This window comes from Sorex fumeus, unplaced genomic scaffold (genome assembly GCF_029834395.1).
Source record: "Sorex fumeus unplaced genomic scaffold, SorFum_2.1 ptg000020l, whole genome shotgun sequence".
NCBI classification, from domain to species: Eukaryota; Metazoa; Chordata; class Mammalia; order Eulipotyphla; family Soricidae; genus Sorex; species Sorex fumeus.
In genome coordinates this window covers 20869108-20885430 of record NW_026606077.1, presented here as the reverse complement: position 1 = coordinate 20885430, position 16323 = coordinate 20869108, and the positions used below count along the sequence as shown (strand labels likewise).

At 37.1% G+C, this 16323-nt stretch overlaps 1 protein-coding gene across 1 annotated transcript; it reads right to left on the bottom strand.

Annotated features, from left to right (window-relative positions):
- Positions 1–587: 587 nt before the first annotated feature.
- LOC130022630 (T-cell receptor gamma chain C region C10.5) lies at positions 588–15753 on the bottom strand. Its single transcript, XM_056113394.1, has 4 exons — positions 15699–15753; positions 9175–9491; positions 5589–5625; positions 588–751 (listed from the first exon to the last, which is right to left on the bottom strand). The coding sequence occupies exons 1-4, from the start codon at positions 15751–15753 to the stop codon at positions 588–590; spliced, it is 573 nt and encodes a 190-aa protein (XP_055969369.1).
- Between the last annotated feature and the right edge of the window lie 570 nt (positions 15754–16323).

Genomic DNA, 16323 nt, shown 5'->3' with positions numbered 1-16323 from the left:
AAGAAAATGTCCCCAAAAATCATCATAGTAGAAAAATCTTATTAAACATTGTTGTCACCAATATTAAATTTTATAGCTCATTTCTCAGCTTGTTTTTTTAAACCTGGGATTTCAATGAGTTTTCATCAAAACAAAGTACTCAAAAACTAGAACAGATTTTAAAATTTATTACGAAAATATGTAATACAAGTAGTAAAGTTGATGATTATTTCAAGGTACATAAAATGGTAATCTTTAAGGTTAAAGGACACTAATGAATAATGCCCTAAATCTCCATTCTCTTCTCAGAAGGCAGAATTAATTAGATTGATTGGAGGAGCAATAGAAATTGTAGAAAGAATGGCCTTATGCAGAGCTGCTCCCACAGGCACTCCCAGAGTAATAGCAGAATTTGTTTTGTTATAAGAAAAAAGTTCTATTTTCCTGTGGCTTGAAAAACCATCCCTCCATAAGAACATAATAAGAAAATCATCAGGTAAACAGAAGTAACATACAAATCCAAAAGACAATGCAGCTAGATTCTCAGCAGACACTATAAGGGATGATAGCAATAAAGGAACGTTTCCTCTTCGTAGTGGCATCATCTGTTATGAAAACTTTCTGTTGCTACAAGCTGATTTTCTCCAGAACAGATAAAAGATGGTGCAGGTGAAGTAGATCAGGCTCTTGAAGAGAAGCAGAATGTAGATATAATAGGCAGAGGTGTTGGAGCGCTGCAGTCGTAGTATATCGTTCACTTCTTTCAAGGGTTCTTTTGGAAGAACAGGGCATACGAGGTGATATGGGGAAATAAGAATTTGTATTTTATGACTAATACTGAAGTGACAATCCCACAGGACAAGTATTAAAGAAAAATGTTTATCCCACCATAATATGCCCACCATCATCACCAACAGCTTACATATAAATTTAAACAAATCTCTAAATAATTCTCTTAAAATTTTCAAAAATACTGATGATCAGAGATACAGTACCAAGGTAAAGTTCTTATCTTGTATGTGGCTGACATGCGCTCAATTTTGGGCACCAGCACTTCTAGTATCCTCCAAGCACAAGCCAGGAGTAAGCCCTGAGCAACACTGGGTGTGGTCCAAAAATTGTTAACATTTTCAAAAATATTAAAATGTAAAGCTTCCATTTTAATATTAAGTTCAATGAGGAAGAAAATTGTGATTAATGGCTTTAAGCATTTATAACTTATTGAGAGTTACTTGTCAGTCACTCTCAAAACTGCATGCAAAAACTCCATATTATTTAATTTTGTATCTATATATTTTGTATTATTTGTCAAATAAGCTACTGACAGAAAAGTAAATACTTTTTCTGATATCATACATTGAGTAAACATCAGATACTAGCTTTCAACCTAGTAACATGAGTTTAAAAACTTATTCTTAGTTACCTTATAATTTTGCATCTCCATAAAAACAAATATACAAGACATCAAAAGATTAAACATAAGTATAGAGCTGAACTGTAGATTTGAAATATTTGTATCATTGCATATTGCTCATGCAATAAGTCCCAGATGTAACAAATGATAAAAATTTAGTAGTGTTCCCAGTGGAGTGTGTAGGAGATTTTAATTAGGAAGACATCATATAAGATGGAACAAAATGGTAGTTACGAATTCTGTAAAATGTTAGAGTCACTTATCTGCCTTAACTGAAGGTCTTGCACTTTGGCTATAATTTATAAGGTCATTGCCTTAATATTCTTTGACATTTTGAAAGAAATATACAAAGTTAATAAAAATTAGCAATAGTCAGTGAATTAGAGACGTAATATTTTTTTACCCTTTGTATGTTTCATCAACAGTGAGTCTGAACTCCAGAGTCATTAATATTAGGGCCAAAATAGCAAGAGGGTGTATATGGTTATAACTTCCTCCTCTTGGTCAGGCAAAGTGCTTGCTAGGCCCAAACCTCCCTTTATCTTAGAACAGGAGGAAGAAACAGCAGGGTTGGGGGCCCTTGATTCTGGACAATTTCTTTGTGTGCTAATCAAATGAGCCACTATACTGTGTTGGCAACAGGTACCCTGATCTCTTCAATAATTGAGTTAGGTGCTATTATTATCAATAAGCAGATGAAGGAAAAAGCACACACAATATTCTTGCAACAAGCAATTCAAAGACTTCCAGTGAAACTTTTGTTAAATTTCAATCTGTAGTACTCTAAAGCTCAGGCACTTTACCCACCCTCCTTACATGGGTCTCAGGAACTTAACTATGAGATTTCTTGCTCTATGATTGTACATTAGAATAATAATACAGAACAAAGTGGGTGAACTCTTAATTCAGATGGCCTGGAAAAACCCAGGCGCACTGCATTACCATAATCTAAGGACTTAGTTGTTTTAGTTCATATTCTCATCCGTAAAATGGGAGAAAACATCCTACTATCTCTTAGGAAAACTAGAAAAATTCAACAATCAAATATATTCCAAATATATCACCATGACCTGTATCAAAGCTCTCGGTGCTCATCTGTTTTGTTACTTATAGGCACAATATGGACTAAAGACTTACGAAAGTTGAGAAGTCACTAGCCCACATGCTGACCAAGTCTGATCTCTAGGTTTGAATGATCTTGGCACTACATGCTCACCCCTTCCCCAGCAACACACAATTTCCCCTCCCTTAGCACCCCTGAGACCACATCACTTCACATCACCTAACTCAGGATTCCCGACCCCTCAGATTCACACTCATTCTGAGAATCTCCAGGAGGAGAGGGCCAGAGCGATAGAACAGCAGGTAGGACACTTGCCTTGTATGCAGCCAACCCAGGTTCAATCCCCAGCACCACATATGGTCTCTGAGCCCCAGGACTGGCCAGACTTACACTTGAGAGCAGAACCAGGAATACTCCTGATGACTGCCAGGTGTGGCTCAAAAAACACATGCTAGGGGAAAAGGCAGCTCAGATAGAGAAGGGAGCACCAAATAAAGAGGGTTGGGAGGATCCTCCCAGGATGGGAGAAGCATGCTGAATGTAGACTATAGACCAAGCATGATTGCCACTCAATGCCTCTTTTGCAAACCACAACACCCAAAAGGAGAGAGAGAACAGAGGGGAATGCCCTGCCACAGACTCAGGGTAGGATGGGGGGGATGGGGGATGGGAGGGATACTGGGATCTGTGGTGGTGGGAAATGGACACTGGTGGAGGGATGGGTACTTAATCATTGTATAATTGAAACCCAAGCACAAAATTTGTTAGTCTACAACTGTACCTCATGGTGTCTCACTAATAAAAATTAAAAAAAAAAAAAAAATAAAGGAATCTCCAGAAGTGGTCCCTGCTCTACACCAGCACTGCTTAAAAGATATTTTAAAGATTATTTAAGCCATAAATATCCTGACAATCTGATTTACTTCCATCTTTGTAATACACAAAGTAATTTAAAGTAACTTGTATGAAAACCAGAATTAATGGGGCTGGAGCGATAGCACAGCAGGGAAAGCATTAGCCTTACACGCGGCAAACCAGAGTTCAATTCCCAGCATTCCATATGGTCCCCTGACCACTACCAGAAGTAATTCCTGAGTGGAGATCCAGGAGTAACCTCTGTGTATCACTGGGTGTGACCCAAAAAGAAAAATGAAAACCACCAGCATTTACCATATTAAAATTACTCCAGAAAATGATAGTTTGACTTAAAATATTGTTTTGTCTGGTATACAAAAAGCGGCTATTTAAAAAACAACAACAGGAAAAATCAAAGTTAAGCTGTTTAGTAAGGAAAAATATGCTATACAACATGACACGTAAGGATAATAGATATATGGGACAGGAAGATTGCTCCATAACTGGAAGTCTGCCTCATGAACAAAGTGGAGAAGGCAGATGGAATAGAGTAGGGATCACTAAGAAAATGATCTGGAGGAACTGGTCAGGATGGGAGATGTGTAGATAATGGACCAAACATGATAACCTCTCAGAGTCTGCATTGCAAACCGTAATGCCCAAAAGTAGAGAGAGAGTATGGGGAATATTCTCTGCCACGGAGGCAGGGGAAGGGTGGAAAATGTGGGTATACCAGGGATATTGGTGGTGGGGAATGTGCACTGGAAGAGGGATGGGTGTTTGATCATTGTGAGATTGTAACCCAAACATGAAAGCTTACAACTATCTCATGATTATTCAATAAAATTTTAAAAGTAAATAAATAAAAAGAAAATATGCTATAACATGATATAAATACAAACAAGTACAAAAACTTACCACTTTCATCTTTTATCACATTTGGAGTAGTATACCCATGTTTTTCTGCAGTAGTTATAGCTCCTATAATGGTGCTTGCCTCAAAGTAGGTATTTGATAAATGTTGCTTGACTAAGATAGGAAAAAAAAAGATCACTTCATACTCTTCAGCATTACATTGTTAACATAAAGCATGCTTCTACCAAAATGCCCTAGTCAAGGCCTGGTAGGGTGCCTGTCATACATGTGGCTGACCCAAGTTTGATGCATGGCACCACGTATAATCTGCAGAGCCCTGCCGGAAGTGATTCCTGAGTGCAGAGCTAGGAGTAAGCCCTGAGTATCAATGATTGTCCTCCCAAAACAAACACAAATACAAACAAGATGAAGTAGTTAAATCCTAGAATCAGAAACAGGTTCTCAAGGTTTGGAGAATTCTGGTCTAGGAAAATTTCTCTTCTAAGCAGGGGAAAGCAGTCATACCTTTCCAAATCATCACATCTGTAATTCATGCTCAAGTTTTTATTGGGAAGAGGCAGTCAAGCAGTGTGAATATGAAAACAATATTTAAAAGAGTAATACCCACTGAATATACATTGTTAAATTTTTCACAATGTATCATCTCATTTTATCTTTCAATAACAATAAATTGAGTTGTATTTTGGAGATGACTAGGTTAAAAACAAGAAAATAAGGCTGCTTAAAGAGTTCAAGTAACTTGCCCAAAGTTATAATACTGATTGGCAGAGCTGGATCGTCAAAAGTTCATTGAGGGGATGAAATGAAATAAGAGCACATGAAGGTATTTTTTACTCTATAACCTTAAAAAAAAAGCAAATATACTAAAAAGATGCAACATAATGGTACTATGATGGACAATACAATATCTTTCCTACACATATATTAACTATTCTTAGACAATGACTTTTTAATTATATAAATTCAGTATTTTGATGTAAGTAGTTTGAATAATTGAAAGATAGACCAAGTTTTATAGAGTTTCATGGTTACATGCAACCTGAGCTGAGAATTACACTTATCTACAATGTAAAAATAAACAGCAAAAGCTAAACATATATACAAGTTTTCAAATTGTTTTGAAAATCTCATAGTTATATGGAAGAAAACAGTTCTCATGGTTTCTTTTCTCTATCCTTTTCCTACCAAATATATGCTAGCACTTATAAATATGGTTATGCTGTGCAATTTCACATTGAGTGAAATCTTTTTAAAATTTTTTTATTGAATCACTGTGAGATAGAGCATTACAAAATTGTTCATGATTTTGTTTCAGTCGTACAACATTCCAACACCCACCAGTGTAATTTTCCAGCACCAGTGTCCTCAGTTTCCCTCCTACCCCTTAAAGCCACCCCCCACCCTTGCCTGCCTCTATAGCAGGCACCTCGAGTAAGCTCTTTTATAGGCACATTTTTTTAAAGTAAAGTAAAGTAAAGTAAAGTAAAGGCCCTCCCGTTGATCATCGATTTGCTCAAGCGGGCCCAGTAACGTCTCCATTGGAGACTTTGTTGTTACTGTGTTTGGCATATCGAATACATCACGGGGAGCTTGCCAGGCTCTGCTGGGCGGGTGAGATACTCTCGGTAGCTTGCCGGGCTCTCCGAGAGGGGCGGAGGAATCGAACTCGGGTCGGCCATGTTGGCTGCGTGCAAGGCAAACGCCCTACCACTGTGCTAGCGCGTGGTACATTTTTTAAAATGGTTTAAGATATATAGACTTTGGGTAAATTCCAAAAGCCTATTACTATTATATTCAAATGTCAAATTATTCTCAAGAATAGTCATTAATGTGACTTAAATGCCTCTTTCCTATAAATTGCAATAAATCCATTCATTAAAATATAAATAAAACTTCTTATCATCATGCATTTACTGACACGAACACAGAATGTTGCAATCATGTATAACAAAACCCGAGTTCATATGCCAAACTCTCTTACCAATGTTGATTGAACACTCTGATGAGATTAGTTTAAGATGCAGTCCCTCAGTGATTTTTGCCTCTATATCCTATTGTTGGGCTAGAGCGATAGCACAGCGGTAGGGTGTTTGCCTTACAAGCGGCCAAGATGGCCAACCCGAATTCGATTCCCCTGCCCCTCTTGGAGAGCCCCGCAAGCTACCAAGAGTATCTCGCCCGCATGACAGAGCCTGGCAAGCTACCCGTGATGTATTAGATATGCCAAAAACAGTAACAACAAGTCTCACGATGAAGACGTTACTGGGCCCACTGGAGCAAATTGATGAACAATGGGAGGATCGTGATATCCTACTGTTAGATTTTTGTCTTGATACAACAAAAGTTCCAAGAATTAACATTGAAATTTTCAAGTGCCACTTCACATAGAATTATGTTCATTGGCTCTGTCCTCACAGAAGTACATGAAAGACATTGTTTCAGCATTCAGTGCAAGTTAAAAACGTTTGTATAGAAAACTCTTCATGATAATCATCATCATGGAACTAATATATTTCTTACTTTTCCTTGACCCCTCAAGAAGTAAAAATCTAATGGGACACTAAAGCACAATGGTTATAATAAATCTATCATTTGAATATGATTTTGTTTCTGGGGCATAGAAATAAATACACTTGGGGCCCCTTTTTTCTACTTAATTCATTTTAGGAAAGGATAAAAATAAATAAAATATAATGAATAAATGGCATTCATGGTATATTTTGAAAGCAGATATTTTCTTTGGTGTAGCTTAGTTTTTTATTTTTTTGATTATACACATTGAATCTGTTGATTTTGGGTAGGATTGGAATTTTCACAATATTAATTATTCTTTTTTTCTTTTTTTATTAGTGAAACACCATGAGGTACAGTTATAGACTTACAAATTTTGTGCTTGGGTTTCAGTTATACCATGATCAAGTGCCCATCCCTCCACCAGTGCCCGTCATCCATCACCATGGGTCCCAGCATCCCCCCTCCCCCCATCCCCCCGTCCCATCCTGCCTCTGTGGCAGGGTATTACCCCTTGTTCTCTCTCTCTTTTTTTGGGTACTGTGTTTTGCAAGAGAGGCATTGAGTGGCAATCATGTTTGTTCTATAGACTACTTTTAGCATACTTCTCCCTTAGTTTTTTAAAAAAATTTATGATTCCATGAGAAAAAAGGAAAATTTTCTGTTCGAATTTTATCTTTGAGGAAGTTTAGTATCTAAGAAGATAAATTATTCAAAAATTCCTTCATGCACAACAAAGTTTTAAACATGTTTTTTTATGTGCGTCTTTTCTATTCTTTAAAATAGTTTTTATCTTGGGCTGCAATGATAGAATATTAGATAGATAAGGTCTCTGGGTTCAATCCCTGTCACCTCATATTGTCCCCTGAGCAACTCCAGGAGTGATTCCTGAGTACATAGCCAGGAGTAAGGCCTGAGCACTGACAGGTATGACTCAAAGATCAAAACTTGAAAAAAAAATTTTTGTTCTGTGTTATCGATTGTCAGGGAAATGGGAGTGGTGGGGGGGAAGCTCTTTTCTCAAGAGCAATTCATCCTAGTGATTTACTCATATATTTCTTCATGTCTGGTACATGAATACTTTTTAGTCAATGGCAAATAGTGTATACATTATGTATTACAGAAATACATTTGTATGCACTAGCATCACCTATCTTTAGTATGATATGCTACAACACATGGAAGGTAAAAGATGAACATGAAAGATGCTGGAGAGATAGTATAGAGAGTAAAACATTTTCCCTGCACTGGGCTGACCCAGGTTGAATCCCTGGTACCCTACATGGTTCTTCAAGCACTGCCAGGATCCAGAGCACAGAGCCAGGAGTAAGCCCTGGCATAGCCAGGTATGGCCCAAAAACAACAACAACAAAATCCCCTACTGGACAGACATACAATGGTTGCACTCTTTTGTGGGCCATAAAAATATATAGTATGAGACTAATACCCATGGACAGTAGAATCACAGGTAGCACACAGTTGGAAGCCTTCCTCAGGAGCTGAAGAAGAGGGAAGTTGGGATAGAGAAGGAACCACTATGGCAATGATAGTTGGAAATGATCACTCTGGATAAGAACTGCATGCTCAAAGAAGGTAAAGGAACAAACATGAAAACCTCTCAGTATCTGTATTGCAAACCATAATGCCCAAAAGGAGAGAGAGTGAGAGAGAAAGAGAGAGAGAGAGAGAGAGAGAGAGAGAGAGAGAGAGAGAGAGAGAGAGAGAGAAGAAAACTACCTGCCATAGAGGCAGGCTGGGTGGTGGAATGGGAGGGATACTGTAGACATTGTTGGTGGGAAATGTACACTGGTGGAGGGATGGGTGATGGAACATTGTATGATTGAAACCCCATCATGAACAGCTTTGTAATGGTATATCTCACCATAACTCAACATAAAAGTAAATAACTAAAAAGAATCCCCCCAAAATAAGGCCACACTATAACTTCAGGAGCCAAATTATTCTATTTTGTTGGGCTTGATGAGATCCTTTTGTCAAGCCCATTGTGTAGCCCAACAGTTCATAGAATAGAGGTACACATTTAGTATAGGAAGAGTGGTAAAATGTAATTTTGTTTTCTGAGTAAAACATTCCTGAAAGACATATCATTGTTCTTATTTCAAAATCAAGATTATCAAAAGGAGTCTTTCCTTCTGAACATTTATTGTGTGCTAAGCTACTATATGTCCCCAAGGATCTTATTCCATTAGTGTATAGCACTTTCCTAAAAACAGCATTTCTGACCTCAGTATTCCGTATGATGAAAGTGGAAAGAGCCATCTTTATTAAATTCTAAATTTCATACAATCTTATTATGTGAGAAATAGAATAAGCATGCTGATATTAAGTGTAGCAATGTTTTTAAAAAATTTGCATTTTCTTATTTTTTATTAGTACCTGTCAGAAAAGACAGGGATTCTCTAAGGGTGGGAATGGTTGGGAACTTGTATTTATATATACACCTACCTTCCTTTACTGAAGGAAAGAGAATCTCCTGATCAACCCCTCTTCTGTTAAACTCATGTTTGACGATACATTTGTGTATTTTATCCATCGACTGCCCGGTCACTGTCAGCCAGCTGAATTTCATGTAGGTGTGCCCAGTCTTCATGGTTTCTCCTTGCTGGGAGTTCAGCACCGTATCGCTGTTCTCTTCTTTCCAATCTATCTTGATTACATCAGGGAAAAAACTCTCAAGAAGACAGAGATAGGTTCCAGTCTTATGGAGGTTTATTTCAGCAGGTGAAGGAAGAAAAACAGTGGGCTTGGGAGAAAAATCTCCATCAAGTCTATCTGTGAGAGGAAGCGGAATAGTAATTTAAAAGCATTATTTGGGGAACACAAGTATTGTGTGGCTTGGAACAACTTAGAGCACAACAAAAGGAATAAGAGCTGCCATTGTGCTTTATGTCCTCATGAAATCACATAGCTACTGATTAGCTACTCATTACAGCTAGCTACTTATTATTGTCCTTATTTTCAATGGGAAAAGATATTGAACATGTTATTTAATTTTTCCAAAGTCACAACTACTAGGTTTCAGAACCTGAATGAAAAATTGTCTTTTGTCCTTTCTCCACATGCTAATGACAGGTACGACTTTGTCTGTTGGCAGGGGTGGGATTGCATGTGTGTTAGCAGGGTTACTCCTGGCTCTGTGGTCAGGGGTCACAGTGCCCACAGGGCCTCGTGAAGGCAGGCTTAGTCCCTGCAAGGCAAGTACCTTACCTTCTGCACCATCTCTCCAGCTCGTGGAACAACTTTGAACCATCTAATATCAGGTTTTCAGCATTCTCAAGCTCATGCATTTTGAAAAGCTTTCATTGTTCTATCTAGTGGAGCATCTTGACAAGGGATATGGAGTAGACAGTGTAAGAATGAGAGAGGATACTTAGTTCGTTGATGGCCACTTTACAGGCCAATGCTTTTGGTAGGTTCTAATGTCATTTCTTTCACATATCATAAATTCGCTATAAGTGCTCTGAAAAATAACACACTTCCTTACTCTGTAATCCTGCATAACATCACTCTTTCTTTAACTAAATCTGGAATGCACCATTTTATTTCGTTTATAATATAAATACCAGGAGGATGTCTATCTTCCCCCCCCTCCCCATTTTGGGTCACACCTTGCAATGCTCAGGGGTTACTACTGACTTTGCATTCAGGAATTACTCCGGCGGTGTTCAGGGGACCATATGGGATGCTGGGAATCAAACCCAGGTTGGCCACGTGCAAGGCAAACGGCCTACCCACTGTGCTATCACTCCAGCCTCTATTTATCATTTTTAAGTTAGTAGTTTAAACCAAGGACTGCTGTCAGGTTACAGAACTATAAAAAGGTTATTACTAACATATGATAAGTTTGGATCATATAGAGGTACCTTAGTAAGTATTGAAATACAATAGAGTTTTCATTTTCCTTTGGTTTGGAGTTCCTACACAGATGTTCTCAGGGTTTACTTCTGGCTCTGTATTCAGAGGTTTGAGGGACAATTTGTGGTTCCTGAGATAGAAACCAGGTTGGCCACATCCAAGACAAGTACCTCACCTGCTCTAGCTACACATGTACATGTTCTTACTGTAATTGTTTTCATTTCTGCCTTATCAAAATATTTCTCCTGCAGCTAGGGCGTTTGCCTTGCTCACCCGGTCAGCCCAGGTTCGATTCCTCCACCAGGTTCAATTGCTCCACCCCTCTCAGAGAGCCTGGCAAGCTACCGAGAGTATCTCGCCCACACGGCAAAGCCTGGCAAGCTACCGTGGCATATTTGATATGCCAAACACAATAATAGCAAGTCTCACAATGGAGATGTTACTGGGCCTGTTCGAGCAAATCGAGAACAATGGGAGGACAGTGCTGCAGTGCTTAGTAGCCTACAGATATAAAAAGATTGAAAACGACTGTTTTAAACAACACAGTAACATCTATTAATGGAACTCTGCTTCAAGCTGTGGGTTAAAATTCATCAAGTTCAGCTTTTAGTTTCAAATGTGCATTCTAATCCCAGCTTGGAAGTAATAAAGCTCACTTGGCAATTTTCATTTTACTACAACACTTCAGTCTAATATCTGAACCTTGCTCGGTTTTTTTTTGTGTATGTTGTTAAGGCTAAACTTCAAGATTATTTTCTTTGTCACGATATGGAAGCAAAGAATATTTCCAAGATGTCTTTTAAAATGTAACTGTTAATTTCAGATTAATAAAATTATTCTCTATTAATCTTTTCAAGTAATGTACTTAACAGAATTTTATTTCACTATAGCAAATGTTTGCTAAAAGAACATTTTTTCTGTGGAATTTCAAGGTTAGGCTTGTAGTTCAAAGTTGGAGAGTGTGGTTTGCATGTATGAGACTCTGGATTTGATCTTTGATACCAAAACAAAAATGTTTGTTTCCCCTGAAAATTGTTCATAATATAAGATTTCTCAAATTGTCATGGGGTCTAGCATTTTCTTCCTAGCTGCTGAATAAAGTGTATTTATTTTTGGTGAAATTTTGTACTTTTTCCAAAGTTTCTTGCACACATAATGTCAAAATACATTAAAAAATTACAAAGATATATACATATATTGCTTCAATGATAATCAGCAATTTTATAGTACACTCATTCCCAATACAATGATTGAAATATTAGACTCTAATTCTATTTTCAAAGAAAATCAAATGCTTTGTTAATATCTTTGAACAAATTTTGAACAAGTTTAAAAGTCAGTGGGCAATTTTATATTTCTCATTTGAGAAAAAAAGGAAAAAAATTCTTGAGGATTTCTGTCTTTGCAGCAAAACTTCTGATATTTTACTAGATCTATATGCAAGTAGTACTGGGTTTTAAGTCATATTGTAAATATAAATAAGCAATAATATGCTTACATCAATTTTAGTCAGTCGGCTTTTAGTGGTATCATTTCATCGATTATAGTGATAATACAGTATATCTCCAACTATATACTTTGTTTTTAAGTTTTGAAATGTTATGTAGGATTATTTTTAATTTAACTATATGCTTAGATAGTTTTGGCTGCCAATATATTGAAGACTCTGGAATTCGAGGGCAGAGCAGCAAGTAAGGCACTTTCCTTTCATGCAGCCAACCTGGGCTCAATCCCCAGCACCACATACAGTTCCAACACCACCAGGTGTGAACAGAGCATGAACGGGCAAGCCCCGAAAACAAGTACACGCATATCTATTCTTATGTACATCTATTCTTATGCATGAGTATGTAAGAATTCTAATTATTTCCAGGAATCCTTGCTTCTTTGTAGGAATACTACCGAAACATTATACTAAGGAAAATAGCACAGCGGGTAGGGCGTTCGCCTTACAAGCCGCCAACATGGCAGACCCGAGTTCTATTCCTCCGCCCCTCTCAGAGAGCCCGGCAAGCTACCGAGAGTATTCGATATGCCAGACACAGTAACAACAAAGTCTCCAATGGAGACGTTACTGGGCCCGCTCGAGCAAATCGACGATCAACGGGAGGGCCTTTTAATTTTAAAGCATTTTACAACACTATTCTTATTGCCTTACCCTTTCCCTAGGTACACCATTTATTTCACTTTTTCATTCAGGATATAGTCAATATTAATCAATGAATTTATTAATATTTATTGCGTATTATACAATACACTTAACCATATGTGGTTAATGCCTATACTTTTGAAATTACATATTAATTTTTTTCTTTAGATACGTTTTGTAAGCTTATTAGCAGTGTTTTGGTGTGGTTGAAATGATTTCTATTGTACATAAAAGGTAAACCAGGTAAAATAAAAACATTTCAAAATTATTAACATGTATTTGTTTACATAAATAATATTATTCAAGTATATTATCTGAGTTGTTTATATTTCATTCAGATGTAGGAGTAAAAATTTATATAAATTTACAAATGTCAATTACATTTAATTGAAATAAAATTTTAATCTAATATTGATAACAATACTGATTTTTGTTTTACATTTTATTTACTTCTTTTATCAATAAATTATTGTGTAATGATTTAATATTTAAATTTTCAAATATTTGTAATTTTATGTCTTAAATTTTTTCCTATATATTTTTTTCTGATAAACATGCAAAACCCATGCTTTCATCTGTAAAATCCTTATTTATTTGTTACAAATTTAAAGGACAATATATTATGGTTATAGTGATGCTATCAATTAAACTGAGGAATTAATTATGATTTATAGCACATAAAACAAGAAAAAAATGCAAATACATCTTAAACTTTTTGGTCCAATACAGTGAAAATATTCACTACAGGAAATTGTTATGAGTGAAAATTTAAATAATTCTTCATTTTAACAGTTCAGAAGTACATCTGAAGTCCTGAGGAATTTCTGCTGTCAATAATACTGGTTGCAAACAAACTCTATGCTGCGTATAAATCTCTCTTTGTTTTTATTCCAATTAATAGAGCTCTTATTCAATACTTTCTATGTGTTGGACAATGTGACAAGTACTTTATTCACATTCAGTTTTTCATACAGTCCCAACTGGATATTGCTTTCCTGTTTCACGGATTAGGAGACTGAGGCCAGAGACCACTCACCCTGGTTCACATAACTGGTAACTGATGGTGTCAAGGCTCCAGGTCAGCCAACTCCAAAGTTCTTTTATAACTTTCCCATCAGAAAAGTAATGTGTCATCTCACAAAACTTACCTGTTTGAACTATACACTTGCAGGATGGCAGCATACATCAAGTGCCAACACTCTGCACACATTGACATGTAGACACAGCTGAACCTACCAAATATTTTCACATGTCCAAAATGTGTTTTACTAGAATTATTTGGTTTAAAGTATCTCCTCCTAGTCCAGCCTCTATTTTTACTTTATGACTTGGGGGTGGGGCTCCCAGGACTATCCCAACCAGCTTTCAGTGTTCAGGAATGCATGCAAAGATGCTGGGGGATCCTGTGTCGCTGGGCACAGAAGGTGAGCGGTTGCACTCCAGGTTCATGCCCTAGACTCTGACTATCCCCAGTTCAGAGCTCAGCATATAATTCCCATTGTCCTCAGGTTTTTCTAAAAATTTTACTATTTATTATTCTAATATGATCATTTCCTGACTTCCCTTCAATTCCCTTCGATCTGGTACATACCTGTGATAACAAGCTTGGTTCCACCACCAAAGACTTTCCCAGTAGTTTCACAGTGATTCAACCCCTTTTAAAAACCTTAGACTATTTTAGCTTCTTGGAGTTGCAGAAAGTTTTGGTGGTCTATGATTCACAAGTATACACCCAAATATACACAGAAATTCATAGATATAATACATAGACACACACAGACATATGCAGACGTAAACACTTAGACATATACACAAACATATATACACAAAATGGCACACAGAGACATATAGACACACAGCCATATATGCAGACCACCATATGGCACACACATACATATAGTGTCTACATGCACACAAGACAATGGAAATTTACACACAGAGAAACACAGACACAAATACACAAATGTACACAGTGACATACACAGATACACACAGATACATAAACATATACCAAGATGTACACAAACCTGATTAAAAAGAGAATCAGACATATATACAGAGACACACACAAATATACACAGCTACACACCCACATGCACATACAGACACACACATACATATACACAGACACACATGTAGATACACAGAGACATACACAGAGACACACAGACATGAACTCAGAAACACAAATAGGTACACAAAAACACACAGAGTACATGTACACAAACATGTACACACAGAGACACATATAGACACAGAGTAAGACACACAGATTTCAATATAGACAGACACATACATACACAAATATAGACACATAGAGACACATACAGAGATACATAAACACATACAGTTGCACACCTATAGTTTGACTGGAGTAGGGTACAGCGAGTAGGGCGTTTGCCTTGCACGAGACCGACCTGTGTTAGATTCCTCCATCCCTCTTGGAGAGCCTGGCAATCTACTGAGAGTATCCCACCCACATGGCAGAGATTGGCAAGCTCCCCGTGGCATATTTGATATGCCAAAAACAGTAAGAAGTTTCACAATGGAGATGTTACTGGTGCCTCCTCGAGCAAATCAATGAACAACGGGAGGACAGAGCTACATGATTCACAAGGCCAGGTTTTTGTTCTGGTTTATTTTCTTGTAAGTTCCATGGATGAATATTAATATTAATTATATTATATTATACTAATTATATTAAAATGGTGTTTATTAATCTGAAAAAAAATTAGTTCAAATCTATGCAAATTCCAGAATAGTAAGATCGAAATGAAATGGGATATGTAAAGTAATTAACTAAACTTGCTTTGGAAATAAGAAACTATCATCAGTAGAAGAAATATGTTTAGGATGACTGTTATTCAATATGACATTTTTAGCTTAGGGTTCCCTTATATGAATTCAGTATTTGGGGGTTGTAACAAGACTGAAGAGAATGAAGCATACAAACCAGTTCCAGTAAAGTTTTTTACCTTCCAACTGGGCTCCAGTTTTTCTAGAATTTTCAAAAGATCTTTTGAAAGTCATGTTACAGAACTATAATTTCCCAAATCCCAAGTTAATAAACAATTATTTGTCTTCTCCAAAATCCTAGTATTTAGAAAGAAAATGGTGGATACAACTTAAAATGTGCCAACAGTCTTTAAAGAAGCAGTTCATTTGTGTTACCCAAAGGAAAAGGCTGCAGCGCAATTTAAATTCTATTTAAATATTTAAGCACAATCTATTTAAACAGCACAACCTAATTAATTTCTGGTACTTTTACTAGAAATTTTAATTCTGTCCTGTTTACTAATTTTTCAGTTATTTAAGAGTGTAACGTGAGCTCCAAGTTATTTAATTTGGTAAAGAAATTTAGTATAATCTACAGCACCTTTACTAGCTTCTGTATCTCTAATACTACTGATGCTGCTAGAGAAGGAAAATTGAATAAAAGGTATCAAATCACTTTTTGGCTCTCTGGAAAGAAAGATGGCGGCCGCACGGGAGCCTTGTGGACAGCAGGTTTGAGCCGGGGGTGGGGGTGGCAGGGACCTCATGGGAAGGGGGGGGGGCGTTCTGGGCCGTCCTTCACGCCCGACCGAGGTCACCAGCTGC

Coding starts and splice junctions, on each gene's coding strand:
- LOC130022630 (XM_056113394.1), bottom strand. CDS start 15,753: ATGACTTTCAAAAGATCTTTTGAAAATTCTAGAAAAACTGGAGCCCAG. Junction 9,492..15,698: donor AACTGGAGCCCAGTTGGAAG/GTAAAAAACTTT, acceptor TTCCTCTCACAG/ATAGACTTGATGGAGATTTT. Junction 5,626..9,174: donor AGGAGATTCTCTTTCCTTCA/GTAAAGGAAGGT, acceptor TGCCTATAAAAG/AGCTTACTCGAGGTGCCTGC.